At 47.4% G+C, this 12,890-nt stretch overlaps 1 protein-coding gene across 1 annotated transcript in view; it reads right to left on the bottom strand.

Annotated features, from left to right (window-relative positions):
* The window catches only part of LOC149438472 (IgGFc-binding protein-like), a 99,704-nt gene that overhangs the window by 10,092 nt on the left and 76,722 nt on the right, over positions 1-12,890 (bottom strand). The window contains exons 30-34 of the mRNA XM_089659804.1: positions 11,879-12,477; positions 7,721-8,285; positions 6,061-6,641; positions 3,264-3,834; positions 1,223-1,422 (exon numbers count right to left, since the gene is read on the bottom strand). Of these exons, the coding sequence (XP_089515930.1) occupies positions 1,223-1,422; positions 3,264-3,834; positions 6,061-6,641; positions 7,721-8,285; positions 11,879-12,477 (2,516 nt within the window). The remainder of the gene's footprint in view (positions 1-1,222; positions 1,423-3,263; positions 3,835-6,060; positions 6,642-7,720; positions 8,286-11,878; positions 12,478-12,890) is intronic.

Here is a 12,890-nt window from a genome sequence, read left to right as displayed (position 1 = left end):
AGGACACCACGGAGGAAGCCATTGCTGTCCAAAAAGAATATTGCAGCACGTTTGAAGTTTGCAAAAGAGCACCTGGATGTTCCACAGCACTACTGGCAAAATATACTGTGGACAGATGAAACCAAGATTGAGTTGTTTGGGAAGAACACACAACACTATGTGTGGAGAAAAAAAGGCACAGCACACCAACATCAAAACCTCATCCCCACTGTGAAACATGGCGGAGGGAGCATCATGGTTTGGGGCTGCTTTGCTGCCTTAGGGCCTGGACGGATTGTTGTCATTGATGGGAAAATGAATTCCAGAGTTTATCAAGACATTTTGCAGGAAAACGTACGACCATCTGTCCGCCAACTGAAGCTCCGCAGAGGATGGGTGATGCAACAGGACAATGACCCAAAGCATACAAGTAATTCAACAAAACAATGGCTGCAACAGCACAGAATACGCCTTCTGGAGTGGCCCAGTCAGAGTCCTGACCTCAACCCGATTGAAATGCTGTGGCATGACCTTAAGAGAGCGATTCACACCAGACATCCCAAGAATATTGCTACACTGAAACAGTTTTGTGAAGAGGAGTGGTCCAAAATGACTCCAGATCGTTGTGCAGGTCTGATCTGCAACTACTGGAAACGTTTGGTTGAGGTTATTGCTGCCAAAGGAGGGTCAACCAGTTATTAAGTCCAAAGGTTCACATACTTTTTCCTCCCTGCACTGTGAATGTTTACATGTTATGTGCAATTAAACCATGGCAACATCTAATGTTTGTGTAGTATTATGTTCAGCAGACTGTGTTCTTCTATTGTTGTGACTTAGATGACGTTCAGAGCACATTTTATGCCCAATTCATGCAAAACTCCACGTAATCCCAAGGGGTTCACATACTTTTTCTTGCAACTGTACATTGTAACACTCCAACATTAGTATGGTTCTTTGTATTACTTTGTGTAATATGTTGGTGCTACATAAGAAAAAAAACATTGACTGAACTATAATAATCACTGAATAGTGGGCAACACCAAAAAATGCAAAGTGAAAACAAAGTACTGGTCGGGCTTCCCCAGCCTTGTTAAGAGCTGCACAACCTTTGATCCATTGGTGGACGAACTTCCTTAGTGGTCTATCCATCCATCCACCCACCCATCCTTGATCTGGGTCCCTGAGCGCAGAAGGTGTTGTTTCTGTTAACACCATAAAATGACCAGATTCTACTTTAACTTACCTTCAGGTACCTTCCATTGTGAGCGCAACCGCATTTGTCCATTGTTACACATTTGTCACCGTCGAACATGTAGCCGGTGTCACATTGGCATCCTTCAAAGCATTTTTGGCTGCAGGTGCTGGCCGCCAGGAGACCGTAGCAAGTGAAGTCACATGTCCGGGTGCAAAGCTCATAGTGACTGTTCTTGGGGCATGCAAGAGCTGAAAAATACAACAGAATGTGGATATGTGATGACCAAGGAAAATGAATAAAAGCCAGGAAAAGCTGGTCAACAAACAGAAAAGATTCTTGAGCTCTGATTTGAAGAAGAATGCCAAGTATGAATGTCAAGCTTGGACCAATGTAACTACGCACATACCATACCTGTGGGCAGGGGCGGACTGACAACTCATGGGGCTCCCGGGCAATAGGGGATCATGGGGCCCCTGTGTCCTTGCCCAAACTCAAAAAAGCCTATGAAAAAGGTACCAGGGGCATCTCATGGGGCCCCCTACTGACCTCGGGCCCTCGGGCAGTGCCCGAGTTTCCAAATGGTCCCCCTGCCTGTGGGATTCTGTCAGGAATGGACTCAGCACTGGTGGTGGGACTCACCTGCCATGTGGGCTGCAGTACCAGAGCTGACCAGCGGGTGCTCTCAGCAGCCAGAAGCTCACACGAGCAATCAGCCAAACCTGGGGCTGATTGCAGAAAGGTGTATTTAAGGCATGACCAGGTCTGTGCTCTGGGCCTTGGTGTATGTTTTCCCATGAGCCTCTGTACCCTGTGTTCCTGCTTCGTTGCTGACCCGGCTTGATCCTGATCTCTGTTGACCGTCTCCTGTTCTGACTACTGGCTCATCCCTGACTATTCTTCTGCTTACTCCTATGCTGTTTGACCTCCTGTTGCTGTACCTTGGCTTATGACCCGTTTACTCTTTGCCTGCTGCTCTGTACTGATCTGCCTCCACCGTTACCGACCCGGCTTGTCTGACCACGCTAACTACTCTGCCATCCATCCATCCTGCACGGATCCAGCCGTACCTGCACATACCTCTGGCGGATCCCTCTACCACTAGCAGGTGTACTCAGGGGCCGCGACCTGGTCTCAGTCCTGCGCCAAGTCCATCCCCACCATCAGGGGCTCTGGTGAAAAGGCAGACTGGGGCTTAGACTCCGCGCCCTGGGGAATGCTGCCCTGAGGACCGCTAGAGGTACCACCAGGCAGTCGTTACAGAACCCTACGGCCGGCCTGACCGTTCCACCTCTCCAGCCCTGACTACGCCTGTGTTCCTGCACCTCCTAAGATTAGTGGAAGGTTGGTTTGCTCACTGTGCGTTTATATATATATATCTGGGTGGCTAATAATAAACTGTATTATATTGTACCTGAGACCTGTGTTTCCCTGTGTCAGTCCGCACCTTTCTGGTCACTCCTTGATTCCTGACAAATTCCTTCAGAAGTTGGAACCCGCTGTCGGGCACCATTCAGAGAATTTATGAAGAAAGATTATTTATTTGCAAAATGTTATAAGAAAAACTTTTTTTTCAAAATTTTTGGACTTTCATTTATATAGCAAAAAAAAATAAAAATCCCAGCGGTGAATAAATACCACCACAATAAAGCTTTATCTGTCTCAAAAAAAGGCTGAAAAATTCATATGGGTACAGTGTTGCATGACCGCGCAATTGTCATTCAAAGTGAAAGCACTGAAAGCTGAAAATTGGCCTGGACAGGAAGGGGGGTGAAAGTGGTTAAATCAGCTAATTGCATTCCAGGTGCATTAAAACAAAAGGTGTGAAACATGTTGCAGTTTATTTAATTAAGAAAAGCATGTCCTCTGGCAGCATACTTCAGGCTCAGATCCTTGAATTGATCTCATGGCAAAGGTCTGTAGGACACATTTTTGTTTTGATGCACCTGGACTGTATGTAGCTGATTCAGCTGGGCTTTATATAATCATCAGATAGCAACAACAATCTAATCTACGAAGCAGCAAAATTCAGTTGTTCTCGTTTACAGCAAACATTTTATACAATTTATTGAAAATGTAATAGTTGACTTACGGCAGTTAGAAATGTTCCTCCAAGCTCCGACTTTGGCTCCTTGTTCTTGGCATAATGCTGCGTAGGCTTGGAGACGGGTACATAAGGCTTCCTGGACTCTACATCCAGAGCAAACATCCACCAAACAGCTTCGGTAATATATTTCGGGTTTGACCAGTTGATGGCATTCCTTGAATGGACCTTGAGGATCTACAATCATTCCGCACTTGGTAGTGGAATTGGTATCAGAGAATTTAACGTCATTACACGGTGGACACCGATCTCCAGAACACCCTTGGCAGTTGGAGCCGCGCCGAGCTACAGTCCAAGACTCACCAAACGCTGCTTTATCGGTGACGTTGGATCCATTTGGAAGACGGAAGTCGTCTTTGGGGTTCTTGTTGTAATTTCCACAGAGACCTTCGGTGAGGCCTGAGTAGGAACTTGGGATCCAGACTGAGACAAAGGACTGTTGGGTATACATTACCACGAAGCCAACTTTGGAATAAACAAACACGTTATTTCCTTCTTTGCTAATCCAGATCTCATTGTTCCAAGAACGGCATGGAAGATTGAATTTCTCTCTGTTGATCTGAAATATACACATTAAAGTATGTGTTAAAAATCTTACTATTATTATTATACAGGATTTATATTATTATTATTATTCAGGATTTATATATTATTATTATACAGGATTTATGGCGCCAACAGTTTGCTCAGCGCTTTACAATATAACGGGAGACAATACAGCGACAATACAGTTCAATACAAGAGGGATAGGAGGCCCCTGATCCTGGGAGCTTACAATCTAGGAGGGAGGGGCTAGTGGTACAAAAGGTAGTAACTGTGGGGGATGGACTGGTAGAAGGAATAGAAGCTTCCATTATTAGCTGAGGGCAGGATAGGCTTCCCTGAAGAGATGGGTTTTCAGAGATCGCCTAAAAGTGAGCAGAGTAGACGATAGTCTGATAAATTGGGGTAGAGAGTTCCAGAGGATGGGGGAAGCTCTGGAACAGACACAAAAATATTATTATTATTATTATTATACAGTATTTATAAAGCGCCAATAGTTCGCTCAGCGCTGTACATTACAAAGGGAGACAGAACATGTGACAGAACAATACCAATACAATGCAAAACATGAGGGGATCGAGGGCCCTGCTCTTTCGAGCTTACAATCTAGGAGGGAGGGGATGGTGGCACAGAAGGAGAAATATACAACTCATGGGGCCCCCAGGCAATAGGGGATCATGGGGCCCCTGTGTCCTTGCCCAAACTCAAAAAAGCCCATGAAAAAGGTACCAGGGGCATCTCATGGGGCCCCCTACTGACCCCGGGCCGAGTTTCCAAATGGTCAGTCCGCCCCTGCCCTGAACCCTGTTCCTATCTCCCTGGTACCTGATCCCAGTTTTGGTTCTTTTTCCGATATGTTCCCTGCACCTCCAGTATTACCCTGCTTTTGTCTGTTCCCCATCATCGTCTAGTAATGTTTGGATGGCTGTGGTGTCTGTGGTCGGTGTTTGGACGGGGAAGCGGTATTATAACGGAAGTACCCAAGCGCAGATTGGGTCGGTTCCATTACAGTGCTGGGAGAGTGCAAGGGCTTTGAAAAGTTCTTTGGGCAGGACTACAGCGAGTTATCCTGTTCATGCTATCCCCTGGTAAATGTTATTAGTAGTCCGTAATGGGATCAGGAGTAGAAATTAATTTGCTGCTGAAAGACCAGGCGGATGCATAATTACAATGAAGAATCCAGGGTATGGACCAACTGTTCTTAACCAGGGTTTTGGCGGAATCCTAGGGTTCCTCCTAAAGTCGCTAGGGGTTTCTTGAGCACTGAGCAATATCTGTCTCTCTGATGAGTAACTACTGACAACAATGGTCTTTTTAGCTATCAGTTAGGGGGATTCTTCCTAATGACCACAGATGTTGGGAACGTTCTTCCAAGTAACCATCACACGAACGTATCATGAGCTCCTTGTCAAGGTCCTACCTTTTCCCAGAGGTTATGTTACTCCATGTGCTGGCATCCATCTTGGATTTCTGCTGAGCATGGTGGGAATCTTTTATGCCTTCAGGTCTCTGAGGTCCATCCCCCAGAGGGGTGTGGCTGAGTACATATAAGCCTGTGGCCCGCACATGCTCTTTGCACTTGTGTCTTGTGTCTTTGTCTTGCTACAGCTCTGTGTATATGCTCGTGACTCTTCTGGTATCTGACTCGGCTTGTGACTAGACCATTCTCTGTGTTTTCCTTCGATCTGACCTTGGCCCGTGACCTGTGATTCTCTGTCTACTGTTCTGTACCGTTTTGTCCCGTTGTTGTCGACCCGGCTTGCCTGACTACGTTATTGTCATTCTCACCAGCTACATGCCATTGGCGGCGGTCAGTACCGCAGCCGGGGTGTCTCGGGGGGCCGCGACCTGGTTCCTGGCTGCGTCAAGTCCATCCCCACCATCAGGGGCCCTGGTGAAGGGCAGCCTGGGACTTAGACTCCGCGCCCTGAGGGACTTCGGTCTGTTGGTGGTGGTTGTCGTCAGCCAGTGCGTTACCCTGCCAGTAGCCCTACCTGTCCATTCCACAGCCCTGCCCTAACACTCCTTGAGCCCAGAAAGTTATCTCAAGGATTCCTGCAGGTTGGGAAAGGTTGATATGGACAATTAGAATGGAAATTACAAATACAACTAATTTGGTATTCTATTGTTCTACAACAAAAAGTAAGAACAAAGACAAGTTGCTGTTCGCATTCCAACAAGCTATCAGGTAGACGTTATCTTCACTAAGTAACCTTTTCTATGAACTAAAAAATGAACTCACCAAAACACTCCAGGTTCTCTCTCTTCCCAAGTATATAACATCATTTCCAATGGTAACCGTCACAGATTTAGTGATTGCCGTTTTGCCGAACGGTTCATTATCTATCGTGACTTCAAAATACACTCGACCTTTCTCCGCTCTGATAAGTCTGTAGGAACAGGTACCTCGGAAATCATAGTTCGCGCCATCGAAAGTGAGGAAATGAGGACCGCCCCAGACTATACATTGGGCTGACTCTTTGGGATGGCAACCCAAGAGTCCATTGGCCACTTTGCATTCTTCATCTGGTCCGCAGGACGTATTACTGCATTTGAGCACACCATGCATGTCGCACGTACATTTACTCTGGCAGAGACTGTCGGGGTAGAACTCTTGCCCCCTCTTGTAGTAGGTGTTGTCATAGACACAGCCACATTCTGAAATAGGCATGCAATCTTTTCCGCTTAGGATGAAACTGTTGTCACAATAGCAGCCTTCGGTGGGGGATTGTTCACAGACTGATGGAGGAACGAGGCCAAAACAAGTAGTAGGGCATCCGTCTCCCAGCAGCTCATAATGACTGTTTTGGGGGCAATCCATTTCTGCAAAAACAAATGTAAAATGTTTGAAGTTAATGTGTTTTGATAAGCTATACATAAAAACAGATTTGTGAAATGCATTGTTTGCCCAACACTACTATTCATTGACTCTTTCCTGTTTAATGTAGTCATGTGCCCAATCGGTCTTTGCTTTGTATCTCATCCTGCAGGGCCAGTGGGTAACACTTGCAGCCAACATCACTAGGAGGAGTGCATGGGGTAGACATGAAGGACTGTTTTCCCTCAGAGAACAGGTGCTGTCAGGACCTTGATCACTTGCTGGTGGCACTGTGCTTCCCCAGAGAGGAAGAATGTAGTTCCGGTGTCCACCAGTAGTTGTCTCCCAGCAGCCAGCAGATCCCAATAATCACTTCCATCTGATCATGGTTGCTGGGAGGGTACTGTATTTACTTCCTTCTCTACATTCCCCCCTTGCTCCAGTGTTTAGCTTTTCTGCCAGATCCTGATAGCCATTTATCGTGTTCCTTCTCTTTGCCTTGCACCTATATCCTAAACCCTGCTGCCTTGTTCCTGATCCCCCTAGTCCTCCTTGCTCCCAGTTTTAAGTTCCCCCTTCCTATATGTTCCCTGCACCTCTGGTATTACCCATGTTCATCCGTGCTCCCCATTTTTGTGATATATTGTATATAGTTAATTGCTAGTTAGGCTTTCTGTTACTCTGTTAGGTTGTTTAGTCAGGTATTGAGGTGTTTGGATGAATTTTGTTTTCACTATAAATAAATCTTACTTTAAATATATATATATGGTCTGGTCCTAGTTTCGTGAGTGTAGCTATGCAGATTTGGCCAACTTTGCTGCTGATTCCTGACATAACATTGGAGAGAGGGGGAAATGTAGAGGAGGAACTAAAGACCCTACCAGCAGCCAGCATCAGGTGAAACTGAATACTGGGATCTGCTGGGAGACACCTGCCGGTGGACTTTGGAACTACAACCTTCCTCTCTGGGAAGCATATTGCCACCAGCAGGTGATCCAGGTCCTGACTCATCCCTCTCTCCCTCCCTTAAGCTTTACAGTATTGGAGTGCTGGGAATATGCAATGAGTAGAAAAAAAAAATTACCACAAAAAGATGGCTTCCTCCAAGGTTTGATATCAGATCCATTCCTTTGGCAGTCTGAAACATACGTTGCTATGCTGGCACAGACAACAGACTGGTGGCCTTTGTATGCACAAGCGTCAAACACACAGTTGTCAAAATAAGGAGTCGGGTCAATGGCATTATAGCACTGGCTGAATGGCCCATCAGGTTTCTTCAGAAGTCCACAGTAATCTTCGCTCTTGTAGAATTCTTGATCTTTCGCAGTACATTTTGGACAATCGGAACAAATGCTCTTACATCCTTCCACTTCTCCCACTTTCCAGTGGCTTCCAAATTCATCTGCAGTTTTGGCAGCTGCACCGTCTTCAAAAGTGAAGTCATCTGAGGAGTCTCCATTATTGTTGCCACACAATCCACGAACTGCCCCTTTGTAGGTACTTGGGAGCTTCACATTGACGTTGTTCCATCCATCATAGGTCAATGTCATATCAAAGCCAGTTTTGAGCACAATGTTGTTTCCCGAGATAAATGACATGATCTTTGGTGAATCCCAAAAGTAGGGTAAGTCTACAAGGTTTCCATCAACCTAGTAAAAAAGGAAATTCTCACTGTAAATTGCCGTATGATAAAAATTAAAGGATTTTCATAGGATGAGTTTCCAACCTAATCACCCTTCTACCCAACAGCAGGGCCAGTGTTAGACTATTTTGCCCCTTATGCAAGACTGGCTTGTTGCACCCCCCCCCCCAAAAAAAAGAAAAAAACTTCACCTGTAGTACTACTTCACCCCTCCTCTTTCCCCTCAAATCTTCCACCCTAGCACAAATCCCATCCCCCTATTCCCCCCCCCTCCTAGCATAAATCCCCCTACATTCCTCCTAGCACAACCCCCTCCAATTTACCCTTACCAGCACAAATCCTTTCTCCCCATCCAAATCCCCCTCCTAGCACAAATACCCCCTTCGTGGTATAATTCCTCTCAATCCCCCCTCCTAGCATAACCCCCCCAATCCTCCTCTCCTAAAACAAATCCCCCCAATCCCTTCTCCTAGCACAAATCCCCCCCCCCCTTCAATCCCCCCTGCAAGCACAAGTATCCCACCCAAATCCCCCTGCCTAACAACACCTCCCCCAATAGCCCACCCTAGCAACCCCCCCCCAATCCCCCCTCCTAGCACAACACCCCGATCTCCTTTCCTAGTACATATCCCCATGCCCTTCAGTCCCCTCTGCAAGCACAAGCATCCCACCCAAATCCCCCTGCCTAGCAACACCTCCCCCAATCCCCCCTCCTAGCACAACATCCCCCCCAATCACCCCTCCTAGCACAACACCCCCATCTCCTTTCCTAGTACAAATCCCCCCTTCAGTCCCCTCTGCAATCACAAGCATCCCACCCAAATCCCCCTGCCTAGCAACACATCCCCCAATCCCCCCTCCTACCACAACATCCCCACCTCTCTTCCTAGTACAAATCCCCCCTCCTAGCACAAATCCCCCCTTCAATCGCCCCTCCTAGCACAAATTTCCCCCCAATCCCCCCTCCTAGCACAACATCCCCATCTCTTCCTAGTACAAATTCCCACTCCTAGCACAAATCCCCCTTCAATTGCCACTCCTAGCACAAATTTACCCCCCATCCTCCCTCCTAGCACACCCCCCCCCCCCCCATACCCTCTCCTAGCACACAGTCCCACCCGATCCCTTCTCCTAGTACAAATTCCCCCACTCAATCTCCCTCCAGTCCATGGAAAGACTGGCCTGGGGGGGGAGTGTAGCCCACCCCAGCACCCCCTATGTACGGCCATGGAAGGAGGGAAACCAGTGGCAGTGACTGCACCCTAGGTGGTAGTGTGCCCTAGGTGGCCGCCTAGTTTGCCTAGTGGTAGCACCAGCACTGCCGAACATCATTTTGTTTGCTGCAGAATCAGTGGAGTCATTTAATGAACTGTATTCACAGTTTATTAGGATGAAACATTTAGGATTGATGGGGTTTTGTTCACCTTGGAACTGTCTCTCTCCCTATGAAAGTCTATAAGTTGCAAGAGCAGTTTGAAGCAGTGCAAATCCATTCATGTTCAAGTGATGGCAGCCTCAGCCAGATCCATCTGAGCCATTCCCTCCGACAGACCTCACCCCACATCCAAGGCTTGGTCATGGAGGAACCTATACGACTAAGCCCCAAGGGTGAGGCGAAACGCAGCAGTGGCAGGGGCGGACTGACCATTCGGGCACCCGGGCACTGCCCGAGGGCCAAGGGTCAGTAGGGGGCCCCATGAGATGCCCCTGGTACCTTCCACAGGCTTTTTTGGATGTGGTTTGAGTGTGGGTGAGGACACAGGGGCCCCATGATCCCCTATTGCCCGGGGGCCCCATGAGTTGTCAGTCCACCCCTGAGCAGTGGCATGGCTCAGATGAAGCTAGCTGAGGCTCCTATCAATTAAACATGAACGGCTTTGCATGGTGTGCGGTGATCAGATTACCTTCACTGCCTACAAATTCATACAAAGTCAGAATGGACTCTCATTCGGATTGCACCCTTTGTGGTATCCACTGGACACAGTTGTAGCAGCCTGAGTGGAAATACAAAGTTTTTTTCTTCAAGTTTACAGCAGTTTGAAGCAGGTCAACTGCACCTGTCAATGAATTCTGAATGATGGCAGGAGCATCTCAAACTGATATGCTGCACTGAGGACTCAAAAAGTCGTAACACGGGATTACAATTGAATATAGACAAGACGAAGATCACGAACACAAAAATGACAAAAATCTTTAGCTTGAGGGCAGTAGAATAGAAGTTGTAAAGAATTTTAATCTCCTGGGTTCTTTCGTAAACAAGGAAGCAACTAGCAGTGCTGAAATACTCCGCAGAATAGCACATGGCAGCTATACAATGAAGGCTCGAAGGCAAAGAAAGTACTCAAGACAAAGATCTGACTTGCCCACGCACTCATTTTCTCAGTTGTCTATTAGGGATGTGAAAGCTGGACACTACAGAAACAGCATAGGAAGAAGTGATAGACAGCAGAGGGAGCCAATGGACTCCTTCTGCTGTCTGAGCCAATGAGGACGATCAGAGGGGACTTAGGTAAGGGTTGGGAGGCCACTGCACACAGAAGGTTTTTTTTACCTTCAAACATAGAATACATGAAGGTAAAAAAACTTGAGCATTTTAACCATTTTAATGTCTCCCCTCAAGCTCCTGTAGGTCCATCCAGAGTTTCCTGGAATTGGTGCTGGTTCAGCAGGAGTCTGTCTAACTCCCCCGTTCTATGGATATGGAGAGAGGAAGGTCCCAAACACCATACACCTAGCAAAGCCACGAGTGAAAGCAGCCTAAGTCAGCTTCATCCAAAGCCATGACTCCAACGAATTTTACCCTGCTTAATCATGGAGGTACAACTCTTACAGATTCAATCTCCATCTTCTGAATGTCATTATCATGTACCTGGTGATGGAAGCCAATGGAGAGAGGGCTTCCCTTGCGGCTAAGTTCCAGACTCCCCTGACAGTGGGACAGTGGGAGTCTGGCCCAAAGTTGCACAGGTCGCCTGTAGGAGTGCTGGTTGGTGGTCCACTCAGAAGCACAGCTGGTGCACGGAGATAGGTCTGCAGACAGGAGGCGCCTGTGCGTGGTATGCAAGCCCTTCCGGGATTTAGATGTTTACTGGGTAGTAGGTTCAAGCCAAGGTCAGGTACCAGGTGGGAATCAGAGCAGACGTAGTCAGATGGGATAGCCGAGGTCATTCACAGAGGAGCGAGAGAGAGAGAGAGAGAGTATCCGTAAGCCAAGCCGAGGTCAGATCAGGGGTAAGGCAGAGTAGACAGGTCCAGGAGCAAGCCGAGTCAGTAACAGGAAATCACAGGTCAGAATCACAGGAACCAGGAACAGGGCACGGGGAGCTACAGATCATCCAGCAACCAGAGGAAGTGATGAGCCTCCTTATAAAGGCTGTCTGGCACCAAACTGAGGCTGATGTGTCCTTCTGCGGCCATGCAGAGTACTGGCAGAAATGCCAGATCTTCCAGAACTTCTGCCGTGGACAGGACCCTGACAGTCATGTACAACATTGTTTTTTAATCTGTAAACTGTTATCTACTGGTTTGATGGTTGCTATCCCTTCAGTGAAATATAATGATTTCCCTCAACAGTTTAAAAAAAATATACAGAGTGTTTACCTTGATCTGTTGTGGGTAGTCTTTACTCATCGTTATGGTCTTATTGTAGACTTCCAGGATCACATCTTTGGTGAAGGACACAGCTTGGTTACCTCGGTGGTCATTCACAACGTTGATGGTAAACGGAGTTAGGGACGGATCGTTGGACGTCACTTTCACCAGCTGGTAGACACAGCTGCCCATGAATGGATATCTTTTACCATCAAACGTGCAGTAATGAGGATCCCCAGTGGATGTACAAGTTGAATATCCGGTTGGGTAGCAGCCTCGTATTCCATTGACCAGCATGCAGGTCTCAGTCGCTTTGCAGCCAGTTGACTGACAGTCTATGGTTCCCAAAATCGGATCGCATTTGCAGAGGACGGCACATTGCTCATCGTACCAAGACTGGTTGGGTTCATAATACTGACCATTGTATTGGCAGCCACAGCTGGTAATGGGAACGCACTTATCTCCACTGAGGATCATATCTGCATTGCACTCGCAAGTATCTATACAGGGGCTTGTGCACTGGGCCGGGGCATTTCTGTCACCACAGCTGGCGGGACAAGCCGTTGCGCATGCGTTGTAATGACTGTTTTTGTCTTCACACACCTTAGCTGGAAGAGAATCCAAAACATAAAATCATTTTAACGAAAGTCGAAAAGACTGGTAAATCCAAATCCTAAAATGAATCGTTCTAGAGAACGTCTTCCCTTTGGTCATATTTACCATAACTTCCCGTCTTGAGATACAAAATGTGATGGGAGTCACTTTGGGTGGGTGGCCCATGGAACATAGCTCACTTTGGAGAGGTGGGGAGACCCCTGTCTTAGCTCCCCATATCCCTCTTATGTGTTGGGGGTACAGGGCAGGGAAGGACTGACCATTTGGAAACTTGGGCACTGCCCGAGGGCCCGGGGTCAGTAGGGGGCCCCAATAGATGCCCATGGTACCTTTTTCATAGGCTTTTTTGAGTTTGGGCAAGGACACAGGGGCCCCATAATCCCCTATTGCCCAGGGGCCCCATGAG

The sequence above is a fragment of the Staurois parvus genome, unplaced genomic scaffold, assembly GCF_062004578.1.
Source record: "Staurois parvus isolate SC_StPar_1 unplaced genomic scaffold, SC_StPar_1.0 ptg001191l, whole genome shotgun sequence".
Taxonomy (NCBI): Eukaryota; Metazoa; Chordata; class Amphibia; order Anura; family Ranidae; genus Staurois; species Staurois parvus.
The sequence above is the reverse complement of the archived record's forward strand: the minus strand, read 5'-3'. Positions and strand labels throughout refer to the sequence as shown.